Source organism: Ambystoma mexicanum, chromosome 7p, assembly GCF_040938575.1.
Source record: "Ambystoma mexicanum isolate Mex_15411 chromosome 7p, UKY_AmexF1_1, whole genome shotgun sequence".
Taxonomy (NCBI): Eukaryota; Metazoa; Chordata; class Amphibia; order Caudata; family Ambystomatidae; genus Ambystoma; species Ambystoma mexicanum.
In genome coordinates this window covers 45498609-45513063 of record NC_090939.1, presented here as the reverse complement: position 1 = coordinate 45513063, position 14455 = coordinate 45498609, and the positions used below count along the sequence as shown (strand labels likewise).

The following is a 14455-nucleotide window of genomic DNA, read 5'->3' as shown; positions in this document are numbered from 1 at the left end:
GAAGTTCTAGTGCTGGTGTATAATCAGCACGTCAGGAATAGAGAGAAGGCCATGCGCACATGTGTAATCAGCACTGCATGGATAGAGAAAAGATCTAGTGCGTGTGTATAATCAGCATTGCAGGGTTGTAGGGAAGGTCTAGTGCTGGTGTATAATCTGCAAGTCAGGAATAGAGAGAAGGCCATGCGCACATGCGTAATCAGCACTGCATGGATAGAGAAAAGATCTAGTGCGTGTGTATAATCAGCATTGCAGGGTTGTAGGGAAGGTCTAGTGCTGGTGTATAATTAGCACGGCAGGAATAGAGGGAAGGCCTTGGGCACATGTGTAATCAGCACTGCAGGGATAGAGGGAATGTCTATTGTAGGTGTATAATCAGTACTGCAGGGATAGAGGGAAAGCCTTGTGCACATGTGTAATCAGCACTGCTTGGATAGAGAGAAGGTCTAGTGCATGCGTATAACCAGCATTGCAGGGTTGTAGGGAAGTTCTAGTGCTGGTGTATAATCAGCACGTCAGGAATAGAGAGAAGGCTATGTGCACATGTGTAATCAGCACTGCATGGATAGAGAAAAGATCTAATGCGTGTGTATAATCAGCATTGCAGGGTTGTTGGGAAGGTCTAGTGCTGGTGTATAATTAGCACGGCAGGAATAGAGGGAAGGCCTTGGGCACATGTGCAATCAGCACTGCATGGATAGAGGGAATGTCTAGTGTAGGTGTATAATCAGCACTGCAGGAATAGAGGGAAGGCCTGTGCACATGTATAATGGGCACTGGAGGGATAGAGAGAAGATTTAGTGCGTGTGTATAATCAGCATTGCAGGGTTGTAGGGAAGGTCTAGTGCTGGTGTATAATCAGCACGTCAGGAATAGAGAGAAGGCCATGCGCACATGTGTAATCAGCACTGCATGAATAGAGAGAAGATCTAGTGTGTGTGTATAATCAGCATTGCAGGGTTGTAGGGAAGATCTAGTACTGGTGTATAATTAGCACGGCAGGAATAGAGGGAAGGCCTTGGGCACATGTGTAATCAGCTCTGCAGGGATAGAGGGAATGTCTAGTGTAGGTGTATAATCAGCACAGCAGGAATAGAGGGAAGGCCTTGTGCACATGTGTAATCAGCACTGCAGGGATAGAGGGAATGTCTAGTGTAGGTGTATAATCAGCACAGCAGGAATAGAGGGAAGGCCTTGTGCACATGTGTAATCAGAACTGCAGGGATAGAGGGAATGTCTAGTGTAGGTGTATAATCAGCACAGCAGGAATAGAGGGAAGGCCTTGTGCACATGTGTAATTGGCACTGCAGGGATAGAGGGAATGTCTAGTGTAGGTGTATAATCAGCACAGCAGGAATAGAGGGAAGGCCTTGTGCACATGTGTAATCGGCACTGCAGGGATTGAGGGAATGTCTAGTGTAGGTGTATAATCATTACAGCAGGAATAGAGAGATGGCCATGCACACATGTGTAATCAGCACTGCATGGATAGAGAAAAGATCTAGTGTGTGTGTGTGTGTGTATAATCAGCATTGCAGGGTTGTAGGGAAGATCTAGTACTGGTGTATAATTAGCACGGCAGGAATAGAGAGATGGCCATGCACACATGTGTAATCAGCACGGCAGGAATAGAGAAAAGATCTAGTGTGTGTGTGTGTGTATAATCAGCATTGCAGGGTTGTAGGGAAGATCTAGTACTGGTGTATAATTAGCACGGCAGGAATAGAGGGAAGGCCTTGGGCACATGTGTAATCAGCTCTGCAGGGATAGAGGTAATGTCTAGTGTAGGTGTATAATCAGCACAGCAGGAATAGAGGGAAGGCCTTGTGCACATGTGTAATCGGCACTGCAGGGATTGAGGGAATGTCTAGTGTAGGTGTATAATCATTACAGCAGGAATAGAGAGATGGCCATGCACACATGTGTAATCAGCACTGCATGGATAGAGAAAAGATCTAGTGTGTGTGTGTGTGTATAATCAGCATTGCAGGGTTGTAGGGAAGATCTAGTACTGGTGTATAATTAGCACGGCAGGAATAGAGAGATGGCCATGCACACATGTGTAATCAGCACTGCATGGATAGAGAAAAGATCTAGTGTGTGTGTGTGTGTATAATCAGCATTGCAGGGTTGTAGGGAAGATCTAGTACTGGTGTATAATTAGCACGGCAGGAATAGAGGGAAGGCCTTGGGCACATGTGTAATCAGCTCTGCAGGGATAGAGGTAATGTCTAGTGTAGGTGTATAATCAGCACAGCAGGAATAGAGGGAAGGCCTTGTGCACATGTGTAATCAGCACTGCAGGGATAGAGGGAATGTCTAGTGTAGGTGTATAATCAGCACAGCAGGAATAGAGGGAAGGCCTTGTGCACATGTGTAATCAGAACTGCAGGGATAGAGGGAATGTCTAGTGTAGGTGTATAATCAGCACAGCAGGAATAGAGAGAAGGCCATGCGCACATGCGTAATCAGCACTGCATGGATAGAGAAAAGATCTAGTGCGTGTGTATAATCAGCATTGCAGGGTTGTAGGGAAGGTCTAGTGCTGGTGTATAATTAGCACGGCAGGAATAGAGGGAAGGCCTTGGGCACATGTGTAATCAGCACTGCAGGGATAGAGGGAATGTCTATTGTAGGTGTATAATCAGCACTGCAGGGATAGAGGGAAGGCCTTGTGCACATGTGTAATCAGCACTGCTTGGATAGAGAGAAGGTCTAGTGCATGCGTATAACCAGCATTGCAGGGTTGTAGGGAAGTTCTAGTGCTGGTGTATAATCAGCACGTCAAGAATAGAGAGTAGGCTATGTGCACATGTGTAATCAGCACTGCATGGATAGAGAAAAGATCTAATGCGTGTGTATAATCAGCATTGCAGGGTTGTTGGGAAGGTCTAGTGCTGGTGTATAATTAGCACGGCAGGAATAGAGGGAAGGCCTTGGGCACATGTGTAATCAGCACTGCAAGGCTAGAGGGAATGTCTATTGTAGGTGTATAATCAGCACTGCAGGGATAGAGGGAAGGCCTTGTGCACATGTGTAATCAGCACTGCTTGGATAGAGATAAGGTCTAGTGCATGTGTATAATCAGCATTGCAGGGTTGTAGGGAAGTTCTAATGCTGGTGTATAATCAGCACGTCGGGAATAGAGAGAAGGCCATGCGCACATGTGTAATCAGCACTGCATGGATAGAGAAAAGATCTAGTGCGTGTGTATAATCAGCATTGCAGGGTTGTAGGGAAGGTCTAGTGCTGCTGTATAATTAGCACGGCAGGAATAGAGGGAAGGCCTTGGGCACATGTGTAATCAGCACTGCATGGATAGAGAGAATGTCTAGTGCTGGTGTATAATTAGCACGGCAGGAATAGAGGGAAGGCCTTGGGCACATGTGTAATCAGCACTGCAAGGCTAGAGGGAATGTCTAGTGTAGGTGTATAATCAGCACTGCAGGAATAGAGGGAAGGCCTGTGCACATGTATAATCGGCACTGGAGGGATAGAGAGAAGATTTAGTGCGTGTGTATAATCAGCATTGCAGGGTTGTAGGGAAGGTCTAGTGCTGGTGTATAATCAGCACGTCAGGAATAGAGAGAAGGCCATGCGCACATGTGTAATCAGCACTGCATGAATAGAGAGAAGGTCTAGTGCGTGTGTATAATCAGCATTGAAGGGTTGTAGGGAAGATCTAGTGCTAGTGTATAATTAGCACGGCAGGAATAGAGGGAAGGCCTTGGGCACATGTGTAATCAGCACTGCAGGGATAGAGGGAAGGCCTTGGGCACATGTGTAATCAGCATTGCATGGATAGAGAGAAGGTCTAGTGCATGTGTATAATCAGCATTGCAGGGTTGTAGGGAAGTTCTAGTGCTGGTGTATAATCAGCACGTCAGGAATAGAGAGAAGGCCATGCGCACATGTGTAATCAGCACTGCATGGATAGAGAAAAGATCTAGTGCGTGTGTATAATCAGCATTGCAGGGTTGTAGGGAAGGTCTAGTGCTGGTGTATAATCTGCAAGTCAGGAATAGAGAGAAGGCCATGCGCACATGCGTAATCAGCACTGCATGGATAGAGAAAAGATCTAGTGCGTGTGTATAATCAGCATTGCAGGGTTGTAGGGAAGGTCTAGTGCTGGTGTATAATTAGCACGGCAGGAATAGAGGGAAGGCCTTGGGCACATGTGTAATCAGCACTGCAGGGATAGAGGGAATGTCTATTGTAGGTGTATAATCAGCACTGCAGGGATAGAGGGAAAGCCTTGTGCACATGTGTAATCAGCACTGCTTGGATAGAGAGAAGGTCTAGTGCATGCGTATAACCAGCATTGCAGGGTTGTAGGGAAGTTCTAGTGCTGGTGTATAATCAGCACGTCAGGAATAGAGAGAAGGCTATGTGCACATGTGTAATCAGCACTGCATGGATAGAGAAAAGATCTAATGCGTGTGTATAATCAGCATTGCAGGGTTGTTGGGAAGGTCTAGTGCTGGTGTATAATTAGCACGGCAGGAATAGAGGGAAGGCCTTGGGCACATGTGCAATCAGCACTGCATGGATAGAGAGAATGTCTAGTGCTGGTGTATAATTAGCACGGCAGGAATAGAGGGAAGGCCTTGGGCACATGTGTAATCAGCACTGCAAGGCTAGAGGGAATGTCTAGTGTAGGTGTATAATCAGCACTGCAGGAATAGAGGGAAGGCCTGTGCACATGTATAATCGGCACTGGAGGGATAGAGAGAAGATTTAGTGCGTGTGTATAATCAGCATTGCAGGGTTGTAGGGAAGGTCTAGTACTGGTGTATAATTAGCACGGCAGGAATAGAGGGAAGGCCTTGGGCACATGTGTAATCAGCACTGCAAGGCTAGAGGGAATGTCTAGTGTAGGTGTATAATCAGCACGTCAGGAATAGAGAGAAGGCCATGCGCACATGTGTAATCAGCACTGCATGAATAGAGAGAAGATCTAGTGTGTGTGTATAATCAGCATTGCAGGGTTGTAGGGAAGATCTAGTACTGGTGTATAATTAGCACGTCAGGAATAGAGAGAAGGCCATGCGCACATGTGTAATCAGCACTGCATGAATAGAGAGAAGATCTAGTGTGTGTGTATAATCAGCATTGCAGGGTTGTAGGGAAGATCTAGTACTGGTGTATAATTAGCACGGCAGGAATAGAGGGAAGGCCTTGGGCACATGTGTAATCAGCTCTGCAGGGATAGAGGGAATGTCTAGTGTAGGTGTATAATCAGCACAGCAGGAATAGAGGGAAGGCCTTGTGCACATGTGTAATCAGCACTGCAGGGATAGAGGGAATGTCTAGTGTAGGTGTATAATCAGCACAGCAGGAATAGAGGGAAGGCCTTGTGCACATGTGTAATCAGAACAGCAGGGATAGAGGGAATGTCTAGTGTAGGTGTATAATCAGCACAGCAGGAATAGAGGGAAGGCCTTGTGCACATGTGTAATTGGCACTGCAGGGATAGAGGGAATGTCTAGTGTAGGTGTATAATCAGCACAGCAGGAATAGAGGGAAGGCCTTGTGCACATGTGTAATCGGCACTGCAGGGATTGAGGGAATGTCTAGTGTAGGTGTATAATCATTACAGCAGGAATAGAGAGATGGCCATGCACACATGTGTAATCAGCACTGCATGGATAGAGAAAAGATCTAGTGTGTGTGTGTGTGTATAATCAGCATTGCAGGGTTGTAGGGAAGATCTAGTACTGGTGTATAATTAGCACGGCAGGAATAGAGAGATGGCCATGCACACATGTGTAATCAGCACTGCATGGATAGAGAAAAGATCTAGTGTGTGTGTGTGTGTATAATCAGCATTGCAGGGTTGTAGGGAAGATCTAGTACTGGTGTATAATTAGCACGGCAGGAATAGAGGGAAGGCCTTGGGCACATGTGTAATCAGCTCTGCAGGGATAGAGGTAATGTCTAGTGTAGGTGTATAATCAGCACAGCAGGAATAGAGGGAAGGCCTTGTGCACATGTGTAATCAGCACTGCAGGGATAGAGGGAATGTCTAGTGTAGGTGTATAATCAGCACAGCAGGAATAGAGGGAAGGCCTTGTGCACATGTGTAATCAGAACTGCAGGGATAGAGGGAATGTCTAGTGTAGGTGTATAATCAGCACAGCAGGAATAGAGAGAAGGCCATGCGCACATGCCTAATCAGCACTGCATGGATAGAGAAAAGATCTAGTGCGTGTGTATAATCAGCATTGCAGGGTTGTAGGGAAGGTCTAGTGCTGGTGTATAATTAGCACGGCAGGAATAGAGGGAAGGCCTTGGGCACATGTGTAATCAGCACTGCAGGGATAGAGGGAATGTCTATTGTAGGTGTATAATCAGCACTGCAGGGATAGAGGGAAGGCCTTGTGCACATGTGTAATCAGCACTGCTTGGATAGAGAGAAGGTCTAGTGCATGCGTATAACCAGCATTGCAGGGTTGTAGGGAAGTTCTAGTGCTGGTGTATAATCAGCACGTCAAGAATAGAGAGTAGGCTATGTGCACATGTGTAATCAGCACTGCATGGATAGAGAAAAAATCTAATGCGTGTGTATAATCAGCATTGCAGGGTTGTTGGGAAGGTCTAGTGCTGGTGTATAATTAGCACGGCAGGAATAGAGGGAAGGCCTTGGGCACATGTGTAATCAGCACTGCAAGGCTAGAGGGAATGTCTATTGTAGGTGTATAATCAGCACTGCAGGGATAGAGGGAAGGCCTTGTGCACATGTGTAATCAGCACTGCTTGGATAGAGATAAGGTCTAGTGCATGTGTATAATCAGCATTGCAGGGTTGTAGGGAAGTTCTCATGCTGGTGTATAATCAGCACGTCGGGAATAGAGAGAAGGCCATGCGCACATGTGTAATCAGCACTGCATGGATAGAGAAAAGATCTAGTGCGTGTGTATAATCAGCATTGCAGGGTTGTAGGGAAGGTCTAGTGCTGCTGTATAATTAGCACGGCAGGAATAGAGGGAAGGCCTTGGGCACATGTGTAATCAGCACTGCATGGATAGAGAGAATGTCTAGTGCTGGTGTATAATTAGCACGGCAGGAATAGAGGGAAGGCCTGTGCACATGTATAATCGGCACTGGAGGGATAGAGAGAAGATTTAGTGCGTGTGTATAATCAGCATTGCAGGGTTGTAGGGAAGGTCTAGTGCTGGTGTATAATCAGCACGGCAGGAATAGAGGGAAGGCCTTGGGCACATGTGTAATCAGCACTGCAAGGCTAGAGGGAATGTCTAGTGTAGGTGTATAATCAGCACTGCAGGAATAGAGGGAAGGCCTGTGCACATGTATAATCGGCACTGGAGGGATAGAGAGAAGATTTAGTGCGTGTGTATAATCAGCATTGCAGGGTTGTAGGGAAGGTCTAGTGCTGGTGTATAATCAGCACGTCAGGAATAGAGAGAAGGCCATGCGCACATGTGTAATCAGCACTGCATGAATAGAGAGAAGGTCTAGTGCGTGTGTATAATCAGCATTGAAGGGTTGTAGGGAAGATCTAGTGCTAGTGTATAATTAGCACGGCAGGAATAGAGGGAAGGCCTTGGGCACATGTGTAATCAGCACTGCAGGGATAGAGGGAAGGCCTTGTGTACATGTGTAATCAGCATTGCATGGATAGAGAGAAGGTCTAGTGCATGTGTATAATCAGCATTGCAGGGTTGTAGGGAAGTTCTAGTGCTGGTGTATAATCAGCACGTCAGGAATAGAGAGAAGGCCATGCGCACATGTGTAATCAGCACTGCATGGATAGAGAAAAGATCTAGTGCGTGTGTATAATCAGCATTGCAGGGTTGTAGGGAAGGTCTAGTGCTGGTGTATAATCTGCAAGTCAGGAATAGAGAGAAGGCCATGCGCACATGCGTAATCAGCACTGCATGGATAGAGAAAAGATCTAGTGCGTGTGTATAATCAGCATTGCAGGGTTGTAGGGAAGGTCTAGTGCTGGTGTATAATTAGCACGGCAGGAATAGAGGGAAGGCCTTGGGCACATGTGTAATCAGCACTGCAGGGATAGAGGGAAAGCCTTGTGCACATGTGTAATCAGCACTGCTTGGATAGAGAGAAGGTCTAGTGCATGCGTATAACCAGCATTGCAGGGTTGTAGGGAAGTTCTAGTGCTGGTGTATAATCAGCACGTCAGGAATAGAGAGAAGGCTATGTGCACATGTGTAATCAGCACTGCATGGATAGAGAAAAGATCTAATGCGTGTGTATAATCAGCATTGCAGGGTTGTTGGGAAGGTCTAGTGCTGGTGTATAATTAGCACGGCAGGAATAGAGGGAAGGCCTTGGGCACATGTGCAATCAGCACTGCATGGATAGAGAGAATGTCTAGTGCTGGTGTATAATTAGCACGGCAGGAATAGAGGGAAGGCCTTGGGCACATGTGTAATCAGCACTGCAAGGCTAGAGGGAATGTCTAGTGTAGGTGTATAATCAGCACTGCAGGAATAGAGGGAAGGCCTGTGCACATGTATAATCGGCACTGGAGGGATAGAGAGAAGATTTAGTGCGTGTGTATAATCAGCATTGCAGGGTTGTAGGGAAGGTCTAGTACTGGTGTATAATTAGCACGGCAGGAATAGAGGGAAGGCCTTGGGCACATGTGTAATCAGCACTGCAAGGCTAGAGGGAATGTCTAGTGTAGGTGTATAATCAGCACGTCAGGAATAGAGAGAAGGCCATGCGCACATGTGTAATCAGCACTGCATGAATAGAGAGAAGATCTAGTGTGTGTGTATAATCAGCATTGCAGGGTTGTAGGGAAGATCTAGTACTGGTGTATAATTAGCACGGCAGGAATAGAGGGAAGGCCTTGGGCACATGTGTAATCAGCTCTGCAGGGATAGAGGGAATGTCTAGTGTAGGTGTATAATCAGCACAGCAGGAATAGAGGGAAGGCCTTGTGCACATGTGTAATCAGCACTGCAGGGATAGAGGGAATGTCTAGTGTAGGTGTATAATCAGCACAGCAGGAATAGAGGGAAGGCCTTGTGCACATGTGTAATCAGAACTGCAGGGATAGAGGGAATGTCTAGTGTAGGTGTATAATCAGCACAGCAGGAATAGAGGGAAGGCCTTGTGCACATGTGTAATTGGCACTGCAGGGATAGAGGGAATGTCTAGTGTAGGTGTATAATCAGCACAGCAGGAATAGAGGGAAGGCCTTGTGCACATGTGTAATCGGCACTGCAGGGATTGAGGGAATGTCTAGTGTAGGTGTATAATCATTACAGCAGGAATAGAGAGATGGCCATGCACACATGTGTAATCAGCACTGCATGGATAGAGAAAAGATCTAGTGTGTGTGTGTGTGTATAATCAGCATTGCAGGGTTGTAGGGAAGATCTAGTACTGGTGTATAATTAGCACGGCAGGAATAGAGAGATGGCCATGCACACATGTGTAATCAGCACTGCATGGATAGAGAAAAGATCTAGTGTGTGTGTATAATCAGCATTGCAGGGTTGTAGGGAAGATCTAGTACTGGTGTATAATTAGCACGGCAGGAATAGAGGGAAGGCCTTGGGCACATGTGTAATCAGCTCTGCAGGGATAGAGGTAATGTCTAGTGTAGGTGTTTAATCAGCACAGCAGGAATAGAGGGAAGGCCTTGTGCACATGTGTAATCAGCACTGCAGGGATAGAGGGAATGTCTAGTGTAGGTGTATAATCAGCACAGCAGGAATAGAGGGAAGGCCTTGTGCACATGTGTAATCAGAACTGCAGGGATAGAGGGAATGTCTAGTGTAGGTGTATAATCAGCACAGCAGGAATAGAGGGAAGGCCTTGTGCACATGTGTAATCGGCACTGCAGGGATTGAGGGAATGTCTAGTGCAGGTGTATAATCAGCACTGCAGGGATAGAGGGAAGGCCTTGTGCACATGTGAAATCAGCACTGCAGGGATAGAGGGAATGTCTAGTGTAGGCGCATAATCAGCACTGCAGGAATAGAGGGAAGGCCTGTGCACATGTGTAATCGGCACTGCATGGATAGAGAAAAGATCTAGTGCATGTGTATAATCAGCATTGCAGGGTTGTAGGGAAGATCTAGTACTGGTGTATAATTAGCACGGCAGGAATAGAGGGAAGGCCTTGGGCACATGTGTAAGCAGCACTGCAGGGATAGAGGGAAGGCCTTGTGCACATGTGTAATCAGCACTGCATGGATAGAGAGAAGGTCTAGTGCATGTGTATAATCAGCATTGCAGGGTTGTAGGGAAGTTCTAGTGCTGGTGTATAATTAGCACAGCAGGAATGGAGGGAAGGCCTTGGGCATATGTGTAATAATCACTCTAGGGATTGAGGGAATGTCTAGTGTAGGTGTATAATCAGCACTGCAGGAATAGAGGGAAGGCCTTGTGCACATGTGTAATCGGCACTGCAGGGATAGAGGGAATGTCTAATGTAGGTTTATAATCAGCACTGCAGGGATAGAGGGAACGCTGCAAAGGTAGAGGGTAATCCTTGTGCACCTGTATAATCAGCACTGCAGTGATAGAGGAAAGGCCTTGTTCAAATGTAAAACCAGCACTGCATTGATGCAGGGAGTCCTTTATGTACATGAATAATCATCACAGCAGAGGTGTAGAGGAAAACCTTTTTCACGTGTGTAATCAGGACGGCAGGGGTGAACGAAGATCCTTTTGTACACGTGTAATCAGCACTGCAGAGGTGAGTGTTTAATCAGTGCCACTGAGGGAAGTCCTCACAAATTGCAAACCACGCTCTCTTACCCTCGGCTCACCTCTCCATCTCTGACCACCTTACACTGCTCAGACAGACCACCTTCTAATGTCACATTAACCTTGGCGGACCAATGCCACTGCATACATGTTTGGCTCTCCAACCACCCTGCATGCCAGAGGCTACCCTGGTCTCGCTGCACTGTCTCTCCATTGATCTTGGGCTCACACCCCCAAGTCTCACTGCCACAATTCAAGAATATGCTAACAGCCCTCAGGGCTCGGACACTTCCAGCCTGCACTCACCAATACTCCTACCTACCTCCAGATCTATCCTACTATCACCCTAGTGCTTCCTCTTTTCCTGCAGTGCCGCAATAAAGCACACATCACAATGGTGGATGTGAGCTATACAAGACCAATTCTCACTACATTCTTGCCCTGACGCAAGGAGACCCTTGTACACACACCGCAGAGGTGAAGGAAGACCATTCTGACCACACATAACTTACACTTAGGCTGTGGAGGGAGACTCTTGGGTACATGTGCGATCAGAACAGCAGAGGAAGAGGGAGACCCTTGTCTGCATGAATAATCAGCTCTGTAGAGGTGGAGGGAGACCCTTGTCTGCATGAATAATCAGCTCGGCAGAGTGGAGGGAGACCCTTCTGTACATGTGCAATAGACACGAAAGGGGAAAAGGAAGACTCTGGGGTACCTGTTTAATCAGCATAGCAAAGTTAGATTAATACAGTTGGGGTACATCTGTTATACACACATGTACCTGTGTAATCGGCATGGTAGAGAGGCCCTTGTATGCATACATTATTTTCACTGCAGATGTGTAATCAGCGCTGCAGTAATAGTTGGATACCTTCCATATGTGCACAATCAGCATTGCAGAGATAGCGGGAGACCCTTGTGTACATGCATAATCAGCATGGTTGAGCGAGCCCATAGCATGATGTCTCCCTGTTTCTCTTGCCTTCAGTCCCCATCTAAGGTATTTCCTGTTCCCTGACAGGGTGAAGAAGGCGTACGTGGAGTTCTGCAGATTTTAACCGACGAGTTTCGCCTCTCCATGGCCCTTTCTGGTAAGGTGACTTTCTTGGTTTGGCCACTGTAGCAACATTGTGAAAGCGTTTGTGTAAGAGAAAACATGTCTTTTTGTTCAGATAACTAGTACTCCTAGAGCAAATGGGAGCATGCCCAAGGAATCGGTCTGTACCATGACACAAAGATATCAGACATACCCAGCATAGTCCAAGCTAAACAGCAGGCCTGCAGCACTTCCGATCTAGACTCTAGATAAGGTGGCCCGCAGCACTTCCGGTCTAGACTCTACTATAAGGTGGCCCCCAACACTTCCGGTCTAGACTCTAGATAAGGTGGCCTGCAGCACTTCCGGTCTAGACTCTAGATAAGGTGGCCCCCACAGCACTTTTGGTCTCGACTCTAGATAAGGTAGTCTGCAGCACTTCCAATCTAGACTCTAGATAAGGTGGCCTGCAGCACTTCCAGTCTAGACTCTAGATAAGGTGGCCTGCAGCACTTCCGGTCTAGATTCTAGATAAGGTGGCCTGCAGCACTTCCAATCTAGACTCTAGATAAGGTAGCCTGCAGCACTCCCATCTGGTCTGTAGATAAGGTGGCCTGCAGCACTTCTGGTCTAGACTCTAGATAAGGTGGCCCCCAACACTTCCGGTCTAGACTCTAGATAAGGTGGCCTGCAGCACTTCCAATCTAGACTCTAGATAAGGTGGCCTGCAGCACTTCCGGTCTAGACCCTAGATAAGGTGGCCCGCAACCCTTCCATTCTACACTCTAGATAAGGTGGTCTGCAGCACGTCCGGTCTAGACTCTAGATAAGGTGGCCCAAAACACTTCCGGTCTAGACTCTAGATAAGGCAGCCCCCAACACTTCCGGTCTAGACTCTTGATAAGGTGGCCTGCAGCACTTCCAGTTTAGACTCTAGATAAGCTGGCCTGCAACACTTCCAGTCTAGACGCTAGATAAGGTGGCCTGCAGCACTTCCAGTCTAGACTCTAGATAAGGTGGACTGCAGCACTTCCGGTCTAGACTCCGGTCTGCAGCACTTCCGGTCTAGACTCTAGATAAGGGGGTCTGCAGCACTTCCAGGCTAGACTCTAGATATGGTGGTCTGCAGCACTTCCAGTCTAGACTCTAGATATGGTGGTCTGCAGCACTTCCGGTCTAGACTCCGGTCTGCAGCACTTCCGGTCTAGACTCTAAATAAGGTGGCCTGCAGCACTTCCGGTGTAGACTCTAGATAAGGGGGGTCTGCAGCACTTCCAGTCTAGACTCTAGATAAGGTGGTCTGCAGCACTTCTGTTCTAGACTGTAGATAAGGTGGCCCGTAGCATTGCCGATCTAGACTCTAGATAAGGTGGCCCACAGTACTTCCAGTCTAGACTCTACTATAAGGTGGCCCGCAGCACTACCGGTCTAGACTCTACTATAAGGTGGCCCACAACACTTCCTGTCTAGACTCTAGGTAAGGTGGCCCCCAACACTTCCGATCTAGACTCTAGATAAGGTGGCCCCCACAGCACTTTTGGTCTCGACTCTAGATAAGGTGGCCTGCAGCACTTCCAATCTAGACTCTAGATAAGGTGGCCTGCAGCACTTCCAGTCTAGACTCTAGATAAGGTAGCCTGCAGCACTTCCGGTCTAGACTCTAGATAAGGTGGCCTGCAGCACTTCCGGTCTAGACTCTAGATAAGGTAGACTGCAGCACTCCCATCTGATCTGTAGGTAAGGGGGCCTGCAGCACTTCTGGTCTAGACTTGAGATAAGGTGGCCCCCAACACTTCCGGTTTAGACTCTAGATAAGGTGGCCTGCAGCACTTCCAATCTAGACTCTAGATAAGGTGGCCTGCAGCACTTCCAGTCTAGACTCTAGATAAGGTGGCCTGCAGCACTTCCGGTCTAGACTCTAGATAAGGTGGCCTGCAGCACTTCCGGTCTAGACTCTAAATAAGGTGCCCCACAGCACTTTCGGTCTTGACTCTAGATAACGTAGCCTGCAGCACTTCCAATCTATACTCCAGATAAGGTGGCATGCAGCACTTCCAGTCTAGACTCTAGATAAGGTGGCCTGCAGCACTTCCAATTTAGACTCTAGATAAGGTGGCCTGCAGCACTTCTGGTCTAGACTCTGGATAAGGTGGCCTGCAGCACTTCCAGTCTAGACTCTAGATAAGGTGGCCTGCAGCACTTCCAATCTAGACTCTAGATAAGGTGGCCTGCAGCACTTCCAATCTAGACTCCAGATAAGGTGGCCTGCAGCACTTCCAGTCTAGACTCTAGATAAGGTGGCCTGCAGCACTTCCGGTCTAGACTCTAGATAAGGTGGCCTGCAGCACTTCCGGTCTAGACTCTAGATAAGGTGGCCTGCAGAACTTCCAATCTAGACTCTTGATAAAGTGGCCTGCAGCACTTCCAGTCTAGACTCTAGATAAGATGGCCTGCAGCACTTCCAATCTAGACTCTAGATAAGGTGGCCTGCAGCACTTCCAATCTAAACTCTAGATAAGGTGGCCTGCAGCACTTCCAGTCTAGACTCTAGATAAGGTGGCCTGCAGCACTTTTGGTCTAGACTCTAGATAAGGTGGCCTGCAGCACTTCCGGTCTCGACTCCTAGATAAGGTGGCCTGCAGCATTTCCGGTCTAGACTCTAGATAAGGTGGCCTGCAGCACTTCCAGTCTAGACTCTAGATAAGA

The 14455-nt window shown here is 47.5% G+C and overlaps 1 protein-coding gene across 9 annotated transcripts in view; it reads left to right on the top strand.

Moving 5' to 3' along the window:
- Positions 1-14455, top strand: part of HAO2 (hydroxyacid oxidase 2) — a 667133-nt gene that overhangs the window by 573330 nt on the left and 79348 nt on the right. For all 9 annotated transcript variants that reach the window (XM_069635747.1, XM_069635741.1, XM_069635749.1 and 6 more), the window contains one exon: positions 11735-11804. In XM_069635747.1, coding sequence (XP_069491848.1) covers positions 11735-11804 — 70 coding nt within the window. The remainder of the gene's footprint in view (positions 1-11734; positions 11805-14455) is intronic.